The following is a 27,692-nucleotide window of genomic DNA, read 5'->3' on the forward strand; positions in this document are numbered from 1 at the left end:
ATGTATATGTTTATTATTTACTCAGCTATATACAGTATATGGTCACAATGCTTGGCATGTAATAAGGGCTCAATAAGTATATTGAAAGAGAGTATATTAAAATACTGTCATTTTGCTTTAATGACTCATTAAAACTCCAAAAAAAGATCATATGCTTTCAATGGCTGAACCATTGGTAAGGTATTGGTGTATAGAAAACTGTCATTTTTTTTGTCATAGAGTAATCACCTAGGCTTTGAAATTATTTTATTAATTTTAATGCTATAACATGTTAATGCAAAAGCATGACAGTTTACTAGAAAGGTCATAATTAGTTTTTGTAAATAAAGTATGCATAATTAGTTTTTGTAAATAAAGTATAAAGTAAATAAAGATGATATTTATAAAATCACCTCCATATATATGGCTCTTACACTAAAACACATAAAATGCTCAACTGAAGAAGAAAACAGTGAATACTGTTCTCATAAGACAGGTAGACTCAAATACAGTTTCATAGGGCTGTCTCCCAAAGATCAATACTTGAAGAAAATTCCTGTATACTGCCATAAAATTTCAGAGACTTTTCGTGGAGAAGTGTTTCTTCAAGATTACTTCCATGGATGTTCTGGGCATTAAAATGATTTAGATTACAATATCTAAAAAAGAAAGAAAGAAAGCTTTTCTTAGGACCAGATGTAGGTGAATTGATAAATCATTTGCTTCCCTCCTGTGCTTGTCTACCTTTTATGGTGGGCTCATAGATACTGGCACAACAGTGACGATTATTTAAGAGTGCTGCTCACCAAAACAGTCTTTTTAAAAGTACAAAAGGAGTTTTGTGACTTAGTAAAGTGTCTCATAAGGACCTTTAGGTGGCGCTTTTTTACAACTTGCTGTGCTGTCTTCAATGCTGACAGAGAGATGGTGAGAAGGCTGAAAGCATATTGACTTGACAGATTTCATGGCGGTCAGGCTGCGTAAGAGGTTTACTGGGAATTTGTAAATTCAGTGCGGAGATTATGTGTAAAGCACCATTTTCAAAGAAGAATCCATGAATGTATTTCTAGAATGTGCACTCTCCATCCCCGACCTCCAGAAAAACCTGCCTTTCCAGTGTCTTCTAAGTACCAGCCCCATGCAAGGGTGGGATAGAATCATCCCATTTCGCAGATTGAGAAATTGAAGTTTCCAAGAGGTTAAATAACTTACTTGAGGTTCATAGCAGTAGTAGTTGGCAGAGTTTGGATTTGGAACCAGAACTTGATTATTCTGAATCCTGGTCCTCTATGGCATACTGCCTCTAAAGACAAATTACTTTCTTAAACACTGTTGGTTGAGTTCCAGGAAAATAGGAACTTCAAATTGCTTTATTCACTGCTTTATTCCCAGTGATTGATACACAGTAGATGTTCAATAAATATTTGTCAAATGAACAAATGAATATCAGCTATAAGTTTAATTTTATCACATACACATAAGTTTCAAATATAGATGGGTCAGTCATCTATTTTTGATTTGTGAAGGTTTCAAAAGTTAATTTTACCTTCTTTTCCTTTTCAATACATTACTAAAAATAACTGTAGCTGTAAAAGAATGAATACTGCCTGAACAACTCTGGTCATTTGTCTCTGATTTATGTCACTTTCAATAATTCCTACAGCATAGACACAAAAGATTACTGGAATATTTGACAAAACAAGTGCAATATCAACTTCTATGTTTCACAACACTGGAAGGACAGTGATGTTAGTTATAAAAACTCTCTCTGCCCCTCCCTCTCAAAACACCTGAAATTTCTTTTTATTTTAGCACCCGATGTGGGATAGGATACATATTTATATAAAGCACTGTAGACATATTTACTTTCATCTACCTACTTCCTTCACCCCTAAACTGGAAAGCCTCGAGTATGACATGTCATCAGTGCAGCATTTCAAATTTGATTGTGGAGGGATTGTTTTCAGTTTCTTTGATTTGGTACATGTGACAGGTAAGTCTGGCCTTATATTTATGGATAATTCCTAGCTTTATGCAGCTGGGGATTTGAGATAATGTCCCAGTAACCCTCACAAGATTGGTTTGGCTCTAGGACTTAACAATAAGATCATATCAGACTAATATGAACTTGGCTGTGGAGGTGTCTAGGGTGCTAAAACAGACCTCATCCTACCTGTATTTTGGTGAGGAGGTTGTTTCATAATTAATCCACTGTCCTCAAGATCTTGAGGACAAGAATAAGTTGGGACTGCCTTGTTCTTGATAGATTTCCACTATTACCTGGCTCTGAACAGATACACCTTTGGGTTTGATAAAAAATGGGATTGTGATTACATATGTGCTGAGATTAGATATGATTTGACTTATACGTAATATATTTCAATAATGCTGTTCCTGGGACATTGGTACTTTCCCCCATTTATTTGCATGCTTATTGTTCATTAGTGTTTGACAAACACAATCAGTATAGAAAAAAATCGGAATCATGCACTCCTCACTGCAGGCACTCATCTTTCACTCTCAGGTTTCATACTGTGTCTTGCTTAATTCTTCTGACTTGGACTGTCCAATCCCAATGGCCAATAGGTCCCCAAGGCAACATGTGTCTTGGCGTTGATGTCATTGGTTCTAGCTGCTTAATCTCCGGAGGCAAATGTTCCAGACTCTCCTTACTTCTGACATGTGACATTCATTCTTTTCCTGTGGGGTGCTGGTCAACAGGTGGTAGTGGGTAGAGTTACTTTAACTGAAGGAAATAGTTTTCTCCCAAACCGAGTTAGGAATTGTCGGAGACCAAGAAGACGGCTCTTCTATGGCAGTTGGAGGCAGCATAGTATAGGAGTATAGAAGCGTGGGCTTTAGAGACAAATTTGGAGTTGATTCCTAGTTGTGTGAACTTGGTCAATTTATTTAACTAGCTTTGCACTTTAGTTTTTTTATTTATAACGTAGAATGATAAGATCTATATGCCAAGAAGATGGTGGGGAGTAAGGGCAGTTGTTTGTGTGTGTATAGCATGCCACCCAAGATACACAGGTTGCTCAACACATAGAAAATTAATTTCTTTCCTTCCTGCTTTGTTTGTTCCTCTCTCTCTATCTTTATTCCCTCCCTAAAAAAGTATGCAGGAGAAGAGAAAGTAGATAGGTGATGGAGAAGATTTGGTAAGAATCAATTTATCTCTGAATGAACTTTACATTTGTACTTAGTCCCTTCTCATCTTTGGTTCCTCCAATCTCTGGTGTGTTGTATGTTTTTATTCTTACCTCCTCCTCTGCGCTCCACACCACTATTTCTCGCTTCTTTACGGGAACTCACTAGTTCCACAATCAGGGAGAAAGAATCACACTTGAATATTTTAATTTGGGCCCTAGATGTTAGCTCCATGTTAGACTACGGGTTTGCTTGTTCAACTCTATTTCTCTATTGCCTGGAACAATGCTTAGCATGTTGGTTGGGTGGATACATTAATGAGTCAACCCCTGGGCTAATGGATTCTGGGTCCAGTGCTAGTTCTACCTACACTCTGTCCATGACTGCGGTCATCTTGGCCACACCTCAATGTAAGTCTAGGAGAAGCATAAAAAGGAGGAAGAAGACAGCATATGGCTAGGTATGAGACCATTCTAATTATAATTGCTAACACTTTGGGGCATTTACTCATCCTCACAAAAGCCTTATGACACAGTTACTATTTTTATCATTTCCATTTTTCAAATGAAGTAACTGAGGTTTAGCAAGGTTAAACAGCTTGCTGAAGTTTGTATAGCATATAAATTGTGAAACTGGACTCAACTGGGGTAACTAAATTACTTCATGAAAGACAAGGATCAAACCTTACTACAGGATACAAAGTAAAAATTGAGAGACGGTGCAGGTTTTTGAAAATTGCTGGGTGGGCACCACTTACGTGTCTGGAGGCAGTGGATGGAGGGGAAAGAGGCCATGCCTCCAGTTTCCATTTCCATTGTGAAATCTGTTTTGCTATAATGCTAAGAACATTCCTGTTGGACCTTTCTGCAAAACTTTCTGGTTCTCTAATTTGATTTTCAATCTAAGAATGAGATCAGCATTCAGGAAAAGTATACACTGTGAAGGACCAGTTTGATGTTTTATACACTTTGGAGTGTAAGAAATATAAAAATTCAGGGAGCCATTAAGGCTTTTAATTTTGTCATCAGTTCTGCCTTGCATGAGGTTTGATTCTTTCTTATACCAGACCATAAGCCTGATGAGAGCAGAACATTGGTGAAAATAAACCTTTATTGACTTACTGACATTGTATCTTTCTAGTTTATGACACCACCTATCACATGGCTGATATTCAAAAAGAGATTTGTTAGGTTAATAAAATAATGACCTAGGCAAGGGTGAAGTGACAATGAATGAGATAATATATGAATAAATGACTAAAGAGATAAATGGATGGAAGGAAGTAAGGAAAATGAAAATCTGTTTAGTTTCTGCTTCATGACAGACATTGTGATTAGTCCTTTATCAATATTCGTCCCCCTAAAACCGACAAGAGGTTTTTATTTTACAGGTGTAAAAACAGAGGCCCAGAGAGGTTAGAGAATTTTCTCAAAAGTACACAGTTGTCCAAGAATATGTCAAGGGGAGGGAGAGAGAGAGAGAGAGAGAGAGAGAGGCTGGCAATGGATGGGTGGATGGATGGTAGATGGTACCTATTAAGCCACTCTCAGGTGGTCTCAGGCAACAAGCTAAGGGATTTTGTACAGTTTTTTTTATTGGCCTTGAAATGGTCACTGCTGATTTAAAGGCCTGAATAGGATCCAAATCTCAAGCATCATTAGATTTCTAGCTATTTGTTTAATGATATTTGCTTTTAATGGTAATGATGCACTCGTTCTTATTATCAATATGCTTATTTCTAATTCTAAAGTGATGCTACATAGTGGAGAGAAAAATCTTGTGTTGGAACATATTTTAGAATTTGTAAAGCACTATTTTATTATGAGGATCGATGGAAAAAGTGAAGTCTAAATTGAAATTTCTTGCTCTGAATAATCTGTTGAATTTCTCTCATATGCTAATTTGTCTGGTCATGGTGTACAGAATTCCCGCTGGCTCAGTGATGGTTCCCAGACCAATATTTCATGGACTCAGAAATTTTTCATCTTACCACACACTTACTTACCTTTGTGAAACACTCCAGAATCCCAGGACGTTCAACAATGTTAATGATGCCAGGAAGAAGAAGAAGCTTTCTAAATTGCCTTTGTTTAATGTGTTTGGAAACCAATTGCCTGTTTGGAACAAATGTAATTGTTATTCAACTGCAGAGTTGTAAGTTTCTGTGAATATTTTATCATTCCACAATTCATAGAGCTTTATTCACTTCAGTAATATCCACAAAGCAAAAACGTTCATATGAAACTTGATTGTCAAAATTTATTTAATTATGTAATTAATAATAAAATAAGCAAAGCACCCCAAATATTTTGAAGGTCACAAAACACTCTTAATTTGCATCACACAATATAGGTGTCAGAAGAACTGGTTCGTAAAGGTAATCCTGACTATTCCATTAACTTGCAGGAGCCATGTGTGTATCTTATTTCTCCTTATATTTCTAGTATTTAGAACAGTGCCTGGCATGTAGGGATTATTTGGCAAATATATAGTGAATGAATGAAAACTATTTTCTATGACCAGATAGTCTGTTTCATTTGCTAATTGTAAGGATAGTGAGATAATGTATGTAGGTGATAGATGTTAAATTATTTTCACAACTTTGATAAATCCAGGGCTACCTTATGATAATATCACAGACCTTATTGGTCAAATTACTTGCAATCTCTGGTTAACATGGAGATTTTCTTTTCACCTAATAAGTAAATTCTTCAATTTAATACCACCAAATAAAGGATCTCTACTTCCTTATGATGTCATACTGGGTATATATGAAACTATTCAAGAATCAAGGTAATTACTTTAATTTGCTTGTAAGTTTTGACTTTTGCTTTGGATCTGTGCTATAACTCTATCTCTGTCTCCGTCTCTGTCTCTGTCTCTGCCTCTGTCTCTGTCTCTATCCACACACATACTTTTTATTTCTTCAGTAAATTTTGGGGTATTGTTTAATGTATACAATAAAATGCATTATATTATACATATTATATATGTGATACTTATTTTTAGGCAATACATTAAAAACAGCAAGGAGATCTGTTATTATCAAATGTATTTACATAGCATTACAGAATGCTTCAAAGGGAAAAAAATCTAACTTAACAGAGAGAATTTAACTGTCTCTCTGAATGGGCTGAATTTTTTTAATGTTATGCATTATGAGAACAGGAAATGATCATCTTTGAACACACAAATGCCAAGGTTTCATCATTTTCTTGCATTTTTATAGGAACAACTCCTACAGCGGGAGGTGAAGAGGGTGTGGGACCAGAGCAATCAGTCTATGACCCAGTAGGACTGGGCTTCGGTACCATCTTTGGCACACGGGTTGTAGGGTTGTTTCCTGCAGTAGAAAGTGGTTCTTGGCCTCTCCCTTGACAATGCATACTTTTAAATGGGATTTAACTGAAATATTCTGATCACAGTCAGCAAGTGCATAAGTATGACAATTGTTATTAATTGTGCCACTTCGCATTTAAAGCTGTTTGTCTTCTGTCTTTTACCTACTCAGTGACTATTACTATGGATCAACAATGAAAATTAGCTGTGTCTATTACATTCTGGGACCTATGTCTGAGAGCTAGCCTAAATAAATTATAGGACAAATAAATAAAATGGTGAAGTGCAACTCACAAAATAGGTATTATTTTGTCAAAAGAACTGGGTTGTAAAGGTAATTCTGATTATGCTATTAATTTGCAGGAGCTGTGTGTGTCTTATTTATCCTTATATTTTTAGTATTTAGATCAGTGCCTGACAAATGGGGATTATTTGGCAAAATAATACCAAAATAGGTATTATGATAGGTATAAATAAGCATTACCATACCTATTTCATAAGTTTCACTTTACCATTTCATTTGGGTTCTATTATAATGAAAATTTATGGTTTTATTGCTACAGTGACATGATGCCTTTATCTGGTGTTTAGATAAGTAAATGAAGTTCGCTAAATGTTTCTCTATAAGTCTGCCTATTGGATATTGTGTAGCCTTTTTGATGTGTATATGTGTGCTTTTGTGTGTTTGCATGTGTGTGTGTGCCCGTGTGTGGGTGCACACAGGAACTAAACATTTGATTGTACCTGAATGGGGAGAGTTGAGGTGGAGGACAAGATAAGGTGTGATAACATCCTACGTATTTTCAGGAAGAACTAAACCATCCTTCTAAGCCTGTTCAAACAGTGCTGTTTTTTCCCCTCTTGAATTAATGTCCCAATCATATTTCCGACCTTTTCATTTCACATCAGCACTTTGCATGTCATGTGATTATACCTTTTTATCACCGTGTTTCTCTGGCTAGTGTAACAGGAGTTTGCACAGAGTATGTGAAGCCTCAGAATTAACATGACATTAATTCTTGTTGGAGCATGAATTCTGGTCCATAATAAGTAATTGAAAAGACTATCTTTATATTATAAGAGAGTCAGATGAGGAAGAAGAATATAAATTTCCTAAGATCTTTAAAGGTAAAATCTAATATTTTAAAGAAATTGTGTCATTATGGCAAATGCCAGCCTTTGGGGAGATACCACTAGATCCCCCTGGGCACACCAGAGCATTCTCGTCACTGGGGAAGCTGTGGAAAACAGAAATGAGAAGTACTGTGACGTGGTATTTGGGAGTTTGGGGTGACAGGAGAGAAAGACATTTGTACTAGAAAAGGTAGAGAAAGATAGTATAAATCTGTGGATACGGACAAAACATTTTGTGAGTGGGATTATCTTAAAAAAAAAAGAAAAGAAAAGAAAACCCCAAACCAAAGATTCCCATATCACGTATTCAAACTTTCTAGAATGCTCCTGTATTCATTCTTAAATATCATTTTTAGCACATGGCTTTCTAACGCTCATCTTCATTCTAGTCCCGTATTTTTGCCATATTTAGATATGATTTAATATTCTCTGTGTAGCTAATTTACATGGTAAAGAGAAGCATCGCCTGAATTGATAGCATGGGACAAACACTTGTATCAAGTCAGACAGAAAGATTCTTCAGGATACCTAAAATTTGCTTTATTTATATGGAGATTATCTGTGTATGTGAAGAGACAGAACTGGGTATAAAAATATATAGAAAGATCATGGGCTTTGGAGTCAGGTAGACTTTTAAAGTTAAATCTTGCCTTAACAGTGTAGTCATTGGGCAAATAACTGGACCACTTAAGCCTCAGTTTCTCTTCTATGAAATGATGATAACAGAATCTCCCTTACTGAGTTGTAATGAGAAGTTAAAGAGATAATGGTTGTCAAGGGCCGGACACAGAGGAGGCACTCCACAAACCTCAGATTATCACCTCCTCCTGCCCCCTTTCCAGGTAGCTCACACACCGTCATATAGCCTGAGCTTCATCTTGGTCTGTCTCCTGTCAGATATTTCTTCATGTTCTGTGTGCCTTTTTTTTTTTTTTTTTTATCATTATCCCAGGACTGGTTGTAAAATGTTCCATTTAACATTGTCAGTTGACTCAGCTCTTAGGTACTATAACTTTATTTTAGTAGCTTATAAACTTTTATTGTCATAATTCACATTTGTGCCATTTTTCATCTGACATTTCCAGTAGCTGATTGAAATCAGGAGCATCCTTGCAAAGGAGACATAGTGAAGACTTGAAGTCTAGAATGAGACTAACTAAACTTCTCCAGATCACAGGATAGCTGAACAGGAGCATGAGAAACAGTGTGCCACATAGAGTCTGATGAGTCATTCATTCACTGCCATTTGTAATGCCCACAGTGCACCCTAGTTATTACTTTCATAATATAACCAGCTAGTTAGTAATAGTGTTCAACGGCTGAAGTAGTAAAGGACTCAAAATATTTAGCATTGTTCAGAATTTCCCCAAATATCTCTTGCTTAGCTAGATGTATTTGTTCATTTGAAAGTCATTTTTTAGAATTTTTTTGTGTACCAGGAAATGTGCATTCCATGTTGCTTAAGAAAAGGGATTCATAAATTAGTAGGGTAATTATTCTGGAGCATTAGGCCTTGTAGACAATAAGTAAAGTGTTTATATTTATCTGAAATTTTCACAGTCATTTTAGAGACAAAGAATTGTAGAATCGTCTAGACTCATTATTTTATATATTAAGGAGTGAAGGAACAGAGAGGTCAAGTGAAACATCACTCAGCAGAACCCTGCTGTTATAGCAAATGTACGGCTGTAGTCCACCTCTTGGTGTTTAATGCAACTACCACTTTTATGCCTTTCTTTAACATCTTCTCAACAGTTTTAAAATGTCTGGATTTCAGTCTTTGAAATCACTTACCCCAAATTCTTTCTAAAATACCTAACAACATTTCTACTCCGGTCTTGAGACTGGCATTCAACCTACGCTGAGATTCTTAGAGCAATTTACACTACATTTAAAGCTTTTGAAACTGGATTGAAAAACATATATGGTGATGCACACATGCTATAACACTATAAACTACACAAATTTGCTAATATGAAAGAGAAATACAGTTTATTTCTCTTCTCCTTAATGCCGTACATTGTAAGGCTCAAAATTTCATTTGCTGCCTTGATGCCTTTGAGCCTCACAGGCTCGAAAGGTCTAACTACGTGTTTCCCTGTTTTCATTAGATAGGCTCCTCACCCAGCTGGAAGAGCTCCCCACCTGGCTAGTTGCCCTATTAGTCAGACCAGCTGCACTCCACCCAGCTCTCAACCTAAGAGGTTTCACTTTACTGCTAGCTCTCAACATTATTCAAACCAACCAATCACATCCAGCCTACAGGAACCAGCCTGTCACCACAACCCTTTGTTATTACAAAGCCTGCCCCCCCCACAGACCCTGCTTGTTCACTGTATGCCTGAGTGCAACCCCAGGTGACCCTACACATATCCGGGTGTTTTCCTTTCCCAGATTGTGAGTGTATGTGACTAATAAACTACTGTCAGTCTCATGTGTAGACTCTGTCTCAAGAAAAAAAGGATGCGTGTTTTCCATAATCTCATACTATCTAGAGTAAGAGGCACCCCTAGGTCACCAATGTGGTGAATAGGAGATGATCAGAACATGCCCTCACCACAGAAATCAAGGTCAGTTCTAGAGAAAATAGTAATAGCTTTTGCTTTAATGCATAATTATTGTTTATTTTTCTTTTGGAAGGAGGAGAAAAGAGAAAGGAACCCTCCCATTCATGCTTCCATACTGCTACTCAGAACCAAGTACCTCTGCTTCTAAACTACATCAAGGAGTGCAACTCCCATAGAATCACAGGACAAGAAGTAAAGGGAACAGATATTTAAGGTAAAAGATATCTAAATTACCTTGATTTGACTATATCAATTTATCAAATGATCACATGTATCCTGAAAACAAGTACACCTAATATGTATCAATAAAAAAATTTAAAAAATAATACATAAAAGAAGTAATGGGAACAAGACGCAGTCAGGTTGCACTGCATCCAAGAAGTATTGGCCTGACCAAAAACAAAACATTATAGGTGAGTGTGAGTTCTGGGGAGTGCCAGATAGCCATGTATGCTTGACATTGCAGTCTGTAATCACTCCAGCTAGTCAGAGTGTTAGAAAACCTAAAAATTGTGTAAAGTTCTCACTGTAGCCTAGCAGTCTTGGGTTTAGTGGGGCACTTTAAATGCAGACTTGAGCAAAAATATTCACATATACTCTGAGTTAGTAAACACTACCTCTCAGCCAATCTCTTCTTTTGAGGATGAGTAAACATAAAAAGGGCCAATATGGGTAAGGAAAAGTGACTACTATACATATTTGTTGCTTACAGGAAACACCCTGAACACAGAATGACAAAGCTAATAATAATAATAATAATAATATAATGAACAAGAAACTCGTAAGACAAAGACAAAAAATACTGTAAAATACTAATCTCCGCAAAGTTGAATTCAAAGGAAAAACCATTTTAAAGGGACATTGAGAATTTTTTTATATTGATAAAAAACACAATTCAAATTGAAGATATGCCAGTGGATTTCCCTTAAGTAATGAAATCATAACAAAATCTGTTGTCTTTTGGAAATAACGATGTATAAGTAATTCTTATCAATGACTATAACACATTCTTGTCAGTTTTTGATCAAATTGGCAAAGAAGGGATGTAAAGAATTAATGTGATTGACAAGTGTTTAATAAAGATCACAACATTGTTTAGTATGAATAAAGAATATTTCACCCTCTTACAGAAGTTTCAATAACATTTGTAACAAATCAGACCTCCAAGAAATTGAAGATATGCCTCTTGATTAACTAACTGGTCAACAAAGAAATGAAACCCACAATATCAAGATATTTAGAAAATGAAGAAAATGAGGAAATTGCATTTACACATTTAGAGATACAGATATAAACTCTACCCAGAGGCACATTTAAAGGCACATAGGCTTTCATTTTTAAAGTCAGAATTAAAATACATGAAATAAACATTCAAGACAAAAAAGTTAGGAAATGCATAAAACAAATCTAAGGAAAGTAGGAGTAAGGAAATAGAGATGAGAACAGGAAATCAATATATTAAACTTTTTTAGATCTAATAGTTCTAAGAGATGATTCATTGGAGAAAATATAACAAAATAAATAAAACTGACAAATCCAATCAGAATATGTAACAACAGATACAGAGGAGATAACAATGTTTAGTTATGAGTATGCTATTTTAGAGTAAAAACTCTTATGGAAATGAGGTATTTAGATAAACATTAATTACCAAAGTTGAATCAAGAAGAAATGGAAATACTTAAAGACCATTAATAGTAGGAAAAAGTTACAAAGAATGATTTTTTTTAAAAAGATACATTAAGATCCCTACCAAAATTCCAATGACACTTTTCACAGAATTAGAAAAACAATCCTAAAATTTATATGGAACCACAAAACACCACAAATAGACAAAGTAATTGTGAGCAAAAAACAAAGATGGAGGCATCACACTACCTGACTTCAAAATATACTACAAAGCTATAAGATCAAAACAGCATGGCATAAAAAGAGACACACAGACCAATGGACCAGAATAGAGTCCAGAAATAAATTTGTGCATTTACACACAACTGATTTTTGACAAAGGTGTCAAGAACAAACTGACATGATTAGGCTTTGTGTCCCCACCCAAATCTCATCTTGAATTGTAATCCCCATAATCCCCATGTGTCAAGGGAGAGAGCAGGTGGAGGTAATTGAATCATGGGGGTGGTTTCCCCTATGCTGTTCTCATGAGAGTGAGTGAATTCTCAGGAGATCTGATGGTTTTATAAGAGGCTTTTCCCCCTTCACTCAGTATTCTCTTTCCTACAGCCTTTGAAGAAGGTGCTTTGCTTCCCCTTCACCTTCCACCATGATTGTAAGCTTCCTGAGGCCTCCCCAGCCATGCTGAACTGTAAGTCAATTAAACCTCTTTCCTTTATAAATTACCCAGTCTTGGGCAGCTGTTTATAGCAGTATGAAAACAGACTAATACCCAAACAAAGGAGAAAGTACAGTCTCTTCAATAAGTGGTGCTGGGAAAACTGTATATCTACATGCAGAAGAATGAAATTGGACACATAGCAGATATGAAAAATAAACTCAAAATAGATTAAGGGCCTCAGTGTAAGACATGAAACTGTAAAACTACTAGAACAGGGGGAAAGCTTCATGACATTGGTCTAGGTAATGATTTCTTGAATTTGACAACAGAAGCATCGACAATAAAAGGAAAAATAGACAAATGAGAATATGTCAGACTAAAATGTTTCTGCACAGCAAAGGAAATAACAGAGTGAAAGAGATAACCCACAGATTGGGAAAAATATTTGCAAATTATATATCAGGTAAGGGCCTAATATCCAAAACATGTAAAGAATTCAAGCTACTCAGTAAGAAAAAAGCCCAAATAACTAATTGAAAATTGGGCAAATGACCTGAATAGACATTTCCTAGAAGAAGACATACAAATGGCCAACAGGTATATAAAAAACTGTTCAATATCACTGATCATCAGGGAAATGCAAATTAAAACCACCATGAGATATCACCTCACACCAGTTAGAATTTTATAAAAAGGATGAAGATGAAAGGTAAGTGTTGATGAGGATGTGGAGAAAACAAAACTTCAGTACACTATTGGTGAGCATGCAAATTAGTACAGCTATTAAGGAAAGCAGTATGGTGGAATCTTGATAAACTAAAAATAGCATTACCATATGATCCAGCAGTGCTACTACTGGATGTATATCCAAAGGAGTTGAAATCAGTATATCGAAGAAATGTTTGTACTCAGTTTGTTGCAGTACTGTTCACAATGGCTAAGATATGAACACAACTGAAGTGCCTATCAATGGATTAATACATTTTAAAAAGTGGTATATATACACAATGGAATATTCAGCCTTAAAAGAGAACAAATTCTGTCATTTGTGACAATATGGATGAATCTAGAGTACAATATGCTAAGTGAAGTAAGCAAGACACAGAAAGACAAATACCATATCATCTCACTTATATATGGAATGTAGGAAAGTCAAACTCACAGAAGCAGAGAGTAGAATGGTGGTTACCAAAGGCTGAAGTGGGGAAGGGAAGTGGATGGGGGAAGGGGAAATGTTGGCCAACGGGTGCAAAATTTGAGTTAGACAGGAAGAATTAGTTCTGGTGACTATAGTCAATAATAATGTATTGTATATATCAAAATTGCTAAAAGAGTAGATTTTAAATGCTCTCACCACTAAGAAATGATAATTATGTGAGGTGATGGATATATTAATTAGACTGATTTGAGCATTCTACAATGTATGCAGATATTGAAACATTACATTGTACCCCATAGATGCATACAATTACTATTTGTCAGTTAAACATAACATGCAATTTAAGAACAAAAGAGAAATACTAGGCATTTTTTAATTTTCACAGAAAAAATAGATCTTTTCTCTGGATCTTTCCAGAACGTAGTGAAAGAATCATAATTGCCAACAAGTATTGTTTATTGCACATATATAAAGATGATTTAATATTGAAAAATTTATTAATTAAATGCACCCTAATGATAGGTCCAGTTTCTTATGATTAAGAAATATCATAAGGTGATCTTAATAGTTACTTAAACATTCGATAAAATTTAAACTGATTTATTTATCTCTTAGAAAACAAGAATAAAGTTTTTATATAATGAGGAATATTCTTTAAGATCACCTTTGTAATCCTGCAAATATACTTAATAAAATAAAAGATGTCCTCATTAAGATCATGAGCAAGATATAATGTGACTGTCTTCTGGTATTACCATTGCCCTGTAAGTTCTGGGTCCTGAGAAAGATGCAAAGCATAGGAGTAAATATTGGAAATAAGGATAAAAATTATATGTATTTGAAGATTAATTTTGCTGAAAAAGTAAAAGGATCAACTGAAATACTCTTATAAATTTACTAAGTTTATGAAATTGGATGCAGATGAAGACATACACATTAATAAACAGTAATAATCTCCCTGTATAACAGTGATCACCTCAGTGAGTTGTAATGAGGGAAAATGATTCAGTTCAAATAGCAAAAAGGAAAAATGTATAAAATGTCTATGATAATTTCAACAAGAAATGATCAGGATATATATGAAGAAAAAAACTTCCAGAACTCAACTTTGAAATATTAAATTTAAAAAGTGTGTTATATACTTGGATGGACCACTACCTATTGCAAAAACTTTAGTTTTTCTAAAATTAACTTACAAGTTTTACTCATTTTATTAAAATAAAAATAGGATTGGGGGGCCGGGTGCAGTGGCTCACACCTGTAATCCCGGCACTTCGGGAAGCCAAAGTGGGCTGATCACTTGAGGTCAGGAGTTCGAGACTAGCCTGGCTGGCATGATGAAACCCTATCTCTATTAAAAAATACAAAAATTAGCCTAGCATGGTGGCAGATGCCTGTAATCCCAGCTAGTTAGGAGGCTGAGGCACAAGAATTGCTTGAACCCGGGAGGCAGAGGTTGTAGCACTCCAACCTAGGCAACAGAGCGAGACACTGTCTCAAAAAGAAAAAAAAAAAAACTAGAGAAAAAAATAATAAAAATGTGAAATTCATCTAGAAATATAAGCCATGGAGAATATGGTTTTCATAAATAAAAAATAACCAAAAAGATAAGTATGAGTAATAACTGATATAAACTATATATCATAAAATTATTATTATAATTAAAAGGAGAGTGATACTAAGCTAAAATAAAGAGGCAGCTGAAGGGAACAGGCCAGAAAGCCCTGAAACAGTCCCAAGATCACCTAAAAATATGTAAAATATGTAAAACTGATTAGTTTCATTTCATTTACTGTATCATTGGGAAATATTTAAAGTTTAACCAACTTTTCACAACGTATATTAAATACTGTTGTGAATGTTGGTTATTTGAAGCAAATAAGTATTTTCTTTAATGAAACCAAAATGAAATCCACATGAATAATACAATTAATCCAAAATGTGAAACATTAAAATTCTACAACCATAAATGCAATGAAATTAATCATAATGAAAAAGGTGGACAGATTTGATTACCTATAGCAGCAAAACTTGTATAAAATAAATTTATCTATGAAATAAAATGTTGAGTTAAAACTGGGAAAATACTAGCAATAAATATGACATAAATCACAATATTCTTAAAGTATAATGAGCATATGTAAACGGACAAAAAAAGACCCAAAGAAAAATAGGCCAAGACTAAGCACATCATAAAAAAGATAAAAATGTTCTATAAACATTAAACATTTCAATTTTACACTCTAAAAAATACAAATTAAAGTATTTAAAGTGGAATATAACTTTTTCCAATCAAATAGACAAAGATCAAAATATTATGCTAATAACTGAAATTCATATCTTGAGGCAAGTATTATCATTTCACAATGGCACATAATTGCAGTCTTTTAGAAGTCAATTTTGCCTCAATTCTCAATAGTCTTTAAAATGTTTAAAATATTTATCCTCATTGAAGGAATAATCCCATTTCCAGGATTCTAGTCTAAGGAGGGAATAAGTTATGTACTTAATGATTATAGAAAAGGATGCTTACCTTAGTAATATTTATAGCATGAAAAATTAGAAATAACCTAAATATACCATAAGAAAGGAAAGGTGAATATACATACACACACATATATATATGTGCATATATATGTATATATGTATACATATATAAACACCTTTCCTCACTTCAACAATATGTCACTCCATCTCCCACCAAAATCAGAGCTTTACTGGATACTTCAAGTATATGTGGCATTAAGTGCTATAGCATATTGCTTTTGATTCAAGGCAGATTTCTGTTATCTCTCTTTGGAGAAAGATGCAATATTTCCCCTCTTTACAAACTACTGTTTTATTTTGAATGTAATGGAACTATGAAAATCTTAAAATGTGCCTTTTGGAATCTCTTCAAAAGATAGTTAGAGACAGTGAGCAATTATTTCCCTCAGACTTCATTAGATTTTTTAAAGTTATTTTGTAGTGCTGGTGTTCTAGCAAAAGTCCAAAATTGTGGAGACAAAACTGAAATGGATTTTATATTCTGCTTTATTTGAGGCACGCCTTCTACTTCACTATGTGCTTTTTGCTTGGGAGCGAAAAAGGGTGCAATTAAAAAGATGTAGCAGTCTGTCTCCAGGGTGGATGTGCCTCTGTACCACAGGAAATAAAACTAGTGTAGTAAAAAGAGCTTTGGAATCAGGCATCCACCATTACTATGTGATTTGGACAACTTACGCGACTTTCTGAGCTTATTTTCCTCTTATATATGATGGAGCTACAAATATCTACTTCCAAAGAAATGTTGTGAAGATTTAATGAAATAATATCTTCGTGAAATGCATATAGCAAGGTCTGCATATAACTGACACTTAATAAATGTTAATTTCTTTCCTTCCTCCTTTCAGTAACCTGATTTAAATGCTTCATTTGAGATTCATAGCTCTCCTACCTGAGTTAATTTTTAAAACACATTAATTTTCATGATACCTGAAGGAAATAATACCTAACCACTGTATTCTAACTTTGACTTTTCTACCAGTTTTTCATATTTATCTAATAAGGACTCAAATTTTTATTACCTTCAATTTATAAACAAGGAAACAAAGGCACAGAGCAGCTGAACCGTTTGCCTAAAGTCATGGAAAGGGGACAGAATAAATATTTGTTGAGTGACTGGATGAACTGAGATTGGACCTCAGATCTGAACATGCTCAATACTTTGCTCTAGATAATAATGCCTGCATCACGACTTTAATTTGCATTTCCAGATCTTGGGAATTGTGGATAAAAATTAAGTCAGGCTGCTGTTTCCAGGAAGGAACACTGTGTCTTTCAGAATTGTAGGGAAATTGCTAGGCATTGTTCACCTGAACTGCAGAGAGAACAGGCATGGGTGATATTTGGCATAACCAGCTTTCTTATAAGGGTGAGTTCATTCTCTTGAAGAGCATTGGGAGGTAAAACCCATCAAGATAGTGTGTTCTCATGATGATTTCAATGAATTATCATGGAAATGAGTTTTAGAAGAGAGGTAATGCTTTGTGATAATAGCCCGATAATGCCATTAGCTATGAACTGTAATTGTAATAGCATTAGTCAAATGAATATATCTGATATTAATTTGAGTGTCAAATATTTCTATAAGGTTCTTCTTACTAATTAAACATCAGACTTGGTATTATTAATTCAGCATCTAGCAGTGCTTGCACATAGTAGGAACCCAATATGTATTTGTGACTGAATTAATAAATCAGTCTATAAGTGGGGTTATTTAAAATAGTAAAATATTGAATTTAAATAATTTCATGGATATAACAACACTGATTTTTGCCCAGAACCTGCTTATTTGTACAGTAGGTTCTTCATTTGCAACTCTAATAGTGTAGATATATCAATTTCATAATTTTAGAAGAAAGCCTTTCTTATCTTTTGCATATTTGGAGGAAAATAAACCTTTACCCCAAATTAAGAGTAGTGTTTGTGCCTTTCATCCTGTGTCTTATGCTCTTTAGGCTATTTAAAAATTTATGAGACATCTTTATGCCTGCATTGAGCTTCTGAATATCACTGGGCAATTCATGCTTTAGGTAGTTTGGGATCACTCTTCATGATCACCAACATGATTGGGGCCTTCAACACCACCAGCTTTTTTTTTTTTTTTTTTTTTTTAAGATGGAGTTTTGCTCTGATTGCCTGGTCTCCAGGCTGGAGTGCAGTGGTGTAATCTTGGCTCACTGCAACCTCTGCCTCCAGGGTTCAAGTGATTCTTCTCTCTCATCCTCCTGAGTAGCAGGGATTACAGGTGCACGCCACCACTCCCGGCTAATCTTTGTATTTTTAGTAGAGATAGGTTTCACCATGTTGCGCAGGCTGGTCTCGAACTCCCGACCTCAGGTGATCTGCCCACCTTGGCCTCCCAAACTGCTGGGATTACAGGCGTGAGCCACTGTGCCCGGCCACCACCAGCAATCTTAACATTTGTCTTCTAAATCATCTTTTCATACCTTCATAATAAGTTTGTAATCCTTGCTCTTCCAACTCCCCATTCTCATCCTATTCCCTTTGCTCTCACTGTTGGCTCACTGCATACTTCATAAAAAAATGGAGAGTGCCAAAGGAAGGCTCCAGGATCTTCCCAATATCAGAACTATGCATCTGTGTGCACCTGTGCCTATCTTCTCCTTTCTCTATTCTGTTTCAGTGCAGGAAAGAAGTATCCACTTTCCAATAAGAAGTCACCCTCTCTGGGTTGTCATTGACCGAGTCCTCCATTCCTTTCCTTAAGTCTTTAGCTCCATCAATTCTCTCTTCTTTCTCTTGCATTTTTAACTTCTCCATTTACACTAGGTATTCTTATCAGAAAAATACACTCAAATGTCTCTCAGAGATAAAGTATTAGGTGTGATGGCTTTTCCTATATTCCCCTCTGCTGGGGACACTGAGGTGGGAGGATCATTTGAGGCAAGGAGTTCAAGACCAGCTTGGGCAACCTAGTGAGACCCACATCTCTAAAACAGTGAAAAAAATATTAGCCATGCTGTGGTGTGTGCCTATGGTCCTGCTCTGGAGACTGAGGCAGGAGATCCTTTGAGCCCAGGAATTTAAGGCTGCAGTGAGCTACGATCTTGGTACTGCACTCCAGCCTGGATGACAGGGCAAGATCCCATCTCTAAAACCCACCCCCAGAATAAATAAAATAATAAAAAAGTATCTTGAACCCACACCTAAGGTTTTAAATACAGGGTTCCCACTTAAATTTGCATTTCAGAACGAGGAATTATTTTTTAGTATAAGAAGGTATATGTATTTTTTAGTATAAGGAGGTATGTCCTCAATATTGCATAGGACATTCTTAAAGACCAAAAAGTTATTTGTTAACCTGAAATTCAAATTTAACTATGTATCTTGTATTTTTATTCACTAAATCTGGCAACTCCACCCACATCCCCTTCTAGCCATCATTCTGTCTCTTAAATCTTCTTCAGTTTCATGTTCTTCAAAAGAGTTCTTTAAACATGGGGCTTTTTTTTTTTTTTTCATTTACTGGATATTCATCACCCTAATTCAATCTAGTTTTCATTTCACCACTGAAATGGCTCTTATTAAAGGTATCATAGTGTTGCTAAATTTTACGAATACCTTCCATTCTTCATTGTACTTGATTTTATAGTAGCATTTGACACAATTTATCATTCTCTGCTTGAAATCATCTTCTTTCTTATCTTCAGTGAATATACATATATGCATATACATATATACATACATATACACACATATATGTGTGTATATATACATATATAATTCCCTCCTCCCAGCTTTCTGACTGCTATGTATTTTCTGTGGCAAACTAGTTCCTTTCCACTCAACCTCTAATGTTGGGGCTTCCTTTTCTCCTCATTCTTAATACTCACGCTAGGTAATTTCATTCACTACCATGGTTTCAAACGTTATTTTTGTGCCATAGAGTTTCATAGTTATATATCTAACAAAGACCTTTTTTTCTGGCCTCCAGATATTTCTATCTGGATGTCTCACAGGTGTGTCAAACAATGTGTTAAAAAGCAAATGGATGGCAACTTTTAAAGTCTATTCTTCTTCCAGTTTTTTCCATTTAGTAAATGGAATCTTTGCCCACCCAGTAGCTCATGGGCAGAACCTGGGATGCTTTCCTGATACTACCTCCTCCCTCTTGTATCCTACTGTCTCTTGACTTTCTCAAAGCCATTGCTAAGACTTTGATTCTACATCTGAAATATAGCTTATATCCATTCACTTCGCTCCATCTGCCTACTTCCTCTCTAGTTCATCACTATTACAGACTTATCTGGATTACTTCAATTGTACTTCCTTGTTTTTCCCAAATTATTCTTTCTTTCCTCAAAATCATACTGCATCCATAATGATCTTCCCAAAACACCAGTAGGTCGTTAGTGTTTTGAATGTTATCATTCTTATAACATTCAAGTAAACATAAAATCCCTGTATTAAAAGGTCCCACGTGGTTTTGCCCCTACCTAACTCTCCAATGTGACTTTAGGCCATTTCCTCCTTTTTTTGAATATTTTCAGCTTACTGACCTTCTCTGGGTTCCTCGTATGCACCTATCATTTATTTATTTATGGGCCTTGATATATGTGCTCTCTACTAGAAATCCTTAATTCCTGTGCTTACCAAGCTAAATTGCACTCATCTTTCTAGTTTCGCTTCAATACCATTTCCAGGTACTCCTAGTGTGCATGTTCATGTGTCTGTAACTCCAACTAGACTTATAAATTTGCCGTGCGTAGGAGGGTCCATTAATTACATGGGTACATGAGGCCAAGAAGAATCTCAGAGCACTTTCTAATTTCATCGCCTCCCAGTCTCCACCTGGAATTGAAGTTGAACAGGACAACTGAACTCTGCAAATACAGAATCTATTCTTTTCTGGAGAATTAAGTGCCATACCAAAACATCATATCTGTAATACATCTAGCCCACTTGGAAGATGTTGAGGTCCCACTCAAATTAAGATAACAACAAAATCATTCTTTTTTGTGCATCTGCATTTAGCTCGTGATTTTTATCTATTTCTTCTAGTCCTCATAAAAAGCTTGAAAGGTAAGTTACTAGTGAAGACTAGAAAGAGAAACAGACTCCATTCTAGAGAAGGAGAAACTGAGACTCAGTATGGTTAAGTGATGAGCTCAAGATCTAGGAGCTCATTGAGAGCTGAGTTGCATTTGAATTTAGGTTCATCTGACTCAGATGTCTGCCTTTTCTACCTCTCGTGAGCCAACAGCAATGACTGTTGCTTTCCACAGTCTAAAGCTGGCTCTTTCCTGATGCTGTTATAAACTCAAAGTCCTCTGTGCGACATCGGGGGTTTCTGTGGAGTAAAAAGTTAAGGATATAGAATAAATTGTATCTGAAATACATAAAACCATTGTATGAGGGGGGTTTTGCTTCAAATTCTGACTGAGGACCAAGAGCAGGGTTTGCCTGTGGGAGTTGTTGGGGCCCTGCTGACTTAGCCACAGGAACACTGGCACTAAACCAGTTGACAAGTAGAGTATGGGCCTGGCTAAGGGTGAATTATGGCAGTAGGCCACTTATTTTCCCCTCTGAATCTAAAAATCTATAAGCCCAAATCCCATATGAAGTTGGACCTGAGCCATAGATCTGAATTTGAAGAAGCGTATCTCTTAGATAATAAGCATGAGCCCATGAAATGCAATTGGAATACTTTTCCAGATGCATAAATATTTTCTTCTTTCAAGTTTGCTGCAACTGCAAATTCCTGTTTCAAGAGTGACTCAGTGATTCATGCTGACATAACTGCCAGTGGCCTCAATAATCATAGATATTTAAATGAGTCTTTTAGGTGATCTCATTTTTAATTTAAAATACTCTTGATGGAAATTAAACAGCTACATTATTTGCCCCTTTCCTGAATTTTGAGGAGAATTTGTAGGGACAAGAAGATATACCACTTGACCTCTTGATTCTGCCCAATTATCCCTTTTTGTCTTAAATATTTTGCTTTGGATCTTTCAATCACCTGCATGTCCATAACTAAGATGTCATTTTTTACTGAATTCTGTTTTGTTATTTTTATGAAAAGGTGAGTTCAAATTCAGGAGTGTGAGGAAATTGATCTTGTTGCTAATGGGATAGAGTCGAAATAAGCAGTTTGACTGACTTCTTCATTCCCTTATATTAGCATTGCTACTTTTAGATAAACTATTCCTGAAATGATTAGTGTAGGAGGATGAGTTTAGTCTTGTATCTTCTCCTTTAAAGCACTCAGAGTTAGAGATCCCAGAAGGATCAGTTTTCTCACTTGTACTGAAAATGTCACTCTAACAGTTATCTGTCTGCACAGTCAAGTTTTGAGAAATCTTTTGAATTTACCGCATTCACACCATTCTCCATCATGGTGCTAAAAATGACTAATGCAGCTTGGAGACTGGAAGACTGTGATAGCTGATCTTCTTTTCCAATCGTATCCTAACACTCTCACACACTCACACGCACACATGCTCAGCTGACATGAATCCTTAAAGGTTGAAAATATCCTATATACTAAAAGAAATGCTGAAGGATGTAGGGTGCCTAAATATATAATTATAGTGTTTGTTTCATTATGGTCACTTCTGTCAAAAAAATTGGTCTGTTTGTTTGAGTGGACTGATCTTGCTTTTGGCCAAATGAACCATTATAATGTATGACAATTTTATATTTAAAAATAATCTCTGGCAGAGAAAAGTTTCAAATATCTTATTTAATTTTATTCTCTCATCCTCTCTGAGAAAAGCAAAGTAAAATTTCCTTTTTTAATTAAGAAAACCCAGTTTTAGAGGGTATGATACTGACCTACCCAAAGCCATGCTTATGGCCACTCTCTTTTAGGGCCTTTATTTGTTACACCAGTATAGGATTATTATAACCATATCATCTAAATGAACCTCATTTCTTTCATTGAGGAATACTATCCTGATGGCTAAAGGGATTGTCACAAAGAGACTTATCCTATTTCCAGAAAAACCTATGAAAAGTCTCCTGTGATGTCATTTAGTGAATGATGGAGAAGTATGTGGGCTGAATGATAGTAATTAGGTGAATTGGGAACTGATTATATCCAAAAGGAGAGGATTAATGGATTGTCATTAACTTGCAATGAGGTCTAGGAATTTTCTGTAAGACTCTTTTTTGCTCCTGTCCAATTCAAAAATTTTATCAATTACCTGGAAGAAGTCTAGGAACTTGCTTACCAAATTTGCAGATGACACAAAGCAAGTAAAGATTAGTAATTCCCTGGATGACACAGAATCAATTTTCAAAAATGTCTATTACTTAGGATGATGGGTTGACATTTATTAAAGATAAAAATAAAGTGCTGCATCTAATTAGAAAAAAGAACTGTGATGAGGAGAACTGAGCTGAAAGCAACTCCTGAAAATTAAAAAAAGTTTCAAGTTTTAATTGACCATAAGCAGGATGCAACTATGAAAAAGTCAACAAAATCTCTGTTGACATTCAGAGAGAGAGAGTGAGTTCAGGATGATAAAAGTAACATACTTATCTTGATTGTACCCATTTTGTACCCTGGTTGTACTCATATTATCTTCAGTTTTAGAAGCCATATTTTAAGAAAGATACTGATAAGCTGTTGTTTGTTTATGGATGGAGGGGCCTTGATAGTGAAAAATCAAGGAATCATGCAATATGAAAAGACAGGGGTGGTTTGTCTATAAAATAGAAGGGGTCATGATTGCCATCTTTATTGAACACTAGGCATATTAATTGCTTAATCTTCAGAACAACAATGAATTATTTATTGTCATTACTGAAATAGAAACTGAGAACACACAGCTAGACTACCTGGATTCAAATTCAGGTGGTATGACTCCAGAACCTATTCTCTTAACCACTATATGATATTATTTATCCAAGTATTTATCAAATGTTTGAAGAGCTGCTATGTGAATGGAGAATCGGACTTACTCTGTAGAACATAGTGATCACTAGATGGGCACACTCAGGTTATATCTCAAAGTAGAGAATGTTTCTCAGCACTAGATTATCCTACTACATTTTCTGTATTTGGTACAATGTTAGACTAGTTGAGATCTAAGGCAACATTCAACTCTATGATTGTAATTTATTGGGATTATAATTTGATATAACACACTATTATTATTAACTGGAAAGAATACACTTAAAAGAAGATGTAGCTTAAATTGATTAGTGGTAATTTAAATGGTGTTCTCTTGAGCACAGTTTAGAAAGTGCTCCACCCCACAACCCATCTTGCTAAGATGTCCTCACCATGTGTCCCTGGTAAATTTCCTGTCGTGGGCACCAAATTGTGCCAAAATTATATAAACTTTTGTTTCTGCACCTTTGTACTGTATCTAGAATATTATCAATATTATACAGACCTCCATCCACGGAGGTTATATTGCAAAAGTAACAAAAGTCTTTAAAAACCTTTACATCTGGGGATTCCTACAAGTTCCTTGGTGTATTGAAATCAATGTTGGAACTGGTTTCAGAATGCCAAGAGGATTAGATCTCTGTCAGCTACCAGTTGTGATGACTAGAGAACTTCATTTTTTTTCTGCCTGAATCATTACATTTAAAAAACGAGAATAACAATACAAGGTTGCTGTAATAAATGCAATAATGCATGTAACAGCTCCTACTATACTATATAGATTGCCAGTAAAAATTTAGATTTTCAGTGAAATGCTTTTTTAAGAACAGTTGTGTGATTAAAACATTTGCCTGGATTGATTTCTGGGAGGTAATCTAAATCCTTTCAACTTCTTGAGTGGTTGGAATGTCTGTTATTTATGGTGGGACCCTCAGCCCCACCTGATAGTTTATGCTAATGAGGCAACTCAGAATGGAGAGGGCCCATAGATAATTTATGCTAATCAGATGACCCAGAATGGAGAGTGGGCAGCCAGGAAGACCAACCACGTGATCAGACTTCGAGCTTTGAGCCACATATACCAGCCCAACTTCTGGGAGCAGAGGAGAATGGAGATTGAGCTCACAGTGATGCAATCAGTGGTGCCTATGTGATAAAGTCAATAGAAACGCTGGGCACTGAAGCTCAGGTGAGCTCACCTAGTTGGCGTTATTCTTATATTGATGCGGGTAGTGCGTACCTGAGGATGAAGGAAGCTCCACTTTTGGAACCCTCCGAGACCTTGTTCTATGTGCCTCTCTCTTTAGCTCATTCTGATTTGTATTCTTTGGCCATAATAAACTGTAATTGTAAGTATTGTACTTTTCTAACTTCTGTGAATCATTCTAGCAAATTATCATACTGAGGGAGTCTGTGGGGATCCCCACATTTATAGACAGCTTGTCAGAGGTGATGACAGCCCTAGGAATCTCCAGACTTGTGGCTAGTATCTAAAGTGAGGGTAGTGGCCAAGTGTGGTGGCTCACACCTGTAATTCCAGCACTTTGGGAGGCCGAGGCGGGCAGATCACGAGGTCAAGAGATCGAGACTATCCTGGCCGATATGGTGAAACCCCATCTCTACTATTAGCTGGGTGTGGTGGCGGGCGCCTGTAGTCCCAGCTACTCAGGAAGCTGAGGCAGAAGAATTGCTTGAACCTGGGAGGTGGAGGTTGCAGTGAGCCGAGATCGTGCCACTGCACTCCAGCCTCTGGAGTGAGACTCTATGTCAAAAAAAAAGTGAAGGTAACCTTGGAGAGAACTTAGCCAAGGATGTTTGGTCTAACTCTGGGTAAGTTGCTTAAGCATGCATATGAAACATTGAAATTTATATAAAAGATAAACTAGTAGTAATATTTGACTTTGCAGTTCTTCATGTATATGTCAAATGTGATTTGATTCTAGAAATTTTGTTTTAGCAAATTTTTGGAAATATCTTTGCTGAGTAACATAAAGAAAGGAAACACATTCAACACTGAAAATGTTTCAGGTGTGAATATATGTTAAGAGTTTGCAAGATTATCTTACAAAATCTTAATGCCAGTGCTTTGTCTCTAGCTTATGTACAAAGAATCTGAGCACCAAAAAAGTCAGCAACTTGCCGCCATTCACACAGTTAGCTATCGCAGTTTGAATTTGAGTCCTTTGAGAACTGGACCATATCTCACACAATTCCATGTAGCACACGACCTAGTACACAGTAAATACTCAACACACAGTTCATCTTAATTTTCTCAGATAACTGAGGAAAGGGCAGAGTTTGACCTTGTCAGTCATCAATCAAGGATTAGTAGGTTTCTCCCCAAGAACTCTGCTATTATATCTATCATTGACTTTCTCACTTTTAATTTCATTCTTACTTGTACCCCTGGAAATTTCCTGAGGGTTTGCAAGTGTTTATTTTGCTTGCCATGGTATCACCAGTGCCCAATATGGTACCTGGAACAGAGTGGGTCCTTGATAAATATTTTTTGAATGGAGATGTAGTGTTAAAAGGAGTGTCTCATTCATAGAAGTTGATTTTTTCCATGGTTTGAAAGCAGGTAAATTAAATTTGTTTGTTATAAAAGAATAGAAACTAACACTTTCTTTACATCATTTTCAGTGCACAACTATAAGTATTTTTGAAAGTAGAGAATACATTTGTGATCATTTCCACAAAATAAGCAAACATACATTAAAATTAAATTAAAGCTATATTAACATTTTAGAACAAAATTTCAAAAGTCCGGATTTAAAATACAGCCGAAGTCATTTCACTGTGATGGCTGATCATTATTGTCATCCTGTCTGGCTGTTATTTTTTCAACACATGCAACCAAAGAGTAGTTCTTTAAAATTTGCTTTAATCAAATATTTGCTTTAGTAGATACTTTAATGTTTCAAATAATGTTTGAATTTTTCAGATTAGTTGTTTCTCCTGACCAGAATCTCTACTGGGAAAATTTTAAAATATCATTTATTATTCAATTCACAATTTCTCTTTGATTGCATAGACAAGAATTGTGGCAAATCATGAGAAAAAAAAAAGATCATTCAGGTACCCTATCCCCTATATTTACACAGGTCTTACTTTTTCTGAAGACTGTCTATGACAGCTGTGAGGCATTATTGCATATGGCCTCATTGAAAGATCTAATAAGAATATAATGACCAGTTTGTTTTAAAATACACTAAGGACAGCATGACATTCTGTAATTACCTCCTCCTATCAAAAGAAAAACAATTCCCAGAAATTAATGAATACAGCAAGAGTGTATTCCCTATCTTAATTCTATCTTAATTGCAAAAGCGGATCAATTAAAAAAAGACTCCACTGGCAAAGCCCCTCTCTTAAGGTTTGGTCTCCCCGTTCCCTAGTCATCAACTCAATGTGTATAAGCATGCCACGAACCTATTTTTACCTTCTGAGATGAGATATACCAACTCCACCAGCAGTGCCCCTGTGAAACAGCCAAATCCATTGAACAGTGTCAGAAAATTCATGGAGGTTCCTCTGACGGTGCTTGGAACAAATCTGTATGATATTACAGAGACTGAGAGAAAAAGAAATGTCAGAATTTAGAACTTCCTCCTGAAAACTCTTTCAGAGAGACAGTTCAAATTGATGTTGATCATATATCAAAGA

The 27,692-nt window shown here is 35.7% G+C and overlaps 1 protein-coding gene across 1 annotated transcript in view; it reads right to left on the bottom strand.

Annotated features, from left to right (window-relative positions):
• Positions 1 to 422: 422 nt before the first annotated feature.
• SLC15A5 (solute carrier family 15 member 5) overlaps positions 423 to 27,692 on the bottom strand; it is a 97,695-nt gene continuing 70,425 nt past the window's right edge. The window contains exons 7-9 of the mRNA XM_007967775.3: positions 27,469 to 27,600; positions 5,138 to 5,246; positions 423 to 638 (exon numbers count right to left, since the gene is read on the bottom strand). Coding sequence (XP_007965966.3) covers positions 494 to 638; positions 5,138 to 5,246; positions 27,469 to 27,600 — 386 coding nt within the window. The 3' untranslated portion in view covers positions 423 to 493. The remainder of the gene's footprint in view (positions 639 to 5,137; positions 5,247 to 27,468; positions 27,601 to 27,692) is intronic.

This window comes from Chlorocebus sabaeus, chromosome 11 (genome assembly GCF_047675955.1).
Source record: "Chlorocebus sabaeus isolate Y175 chromosome 11, mChlSab1.0.hap1, whole genome shotgun sequence".
Classification (NCBI taxonomy): domain Eukaryota; kingdom Metazoa; phylum Chordata; class Mammalia; order Primates; family Cercopithecidae; genus Chlorocebus; species Chlorocebus sabaeus.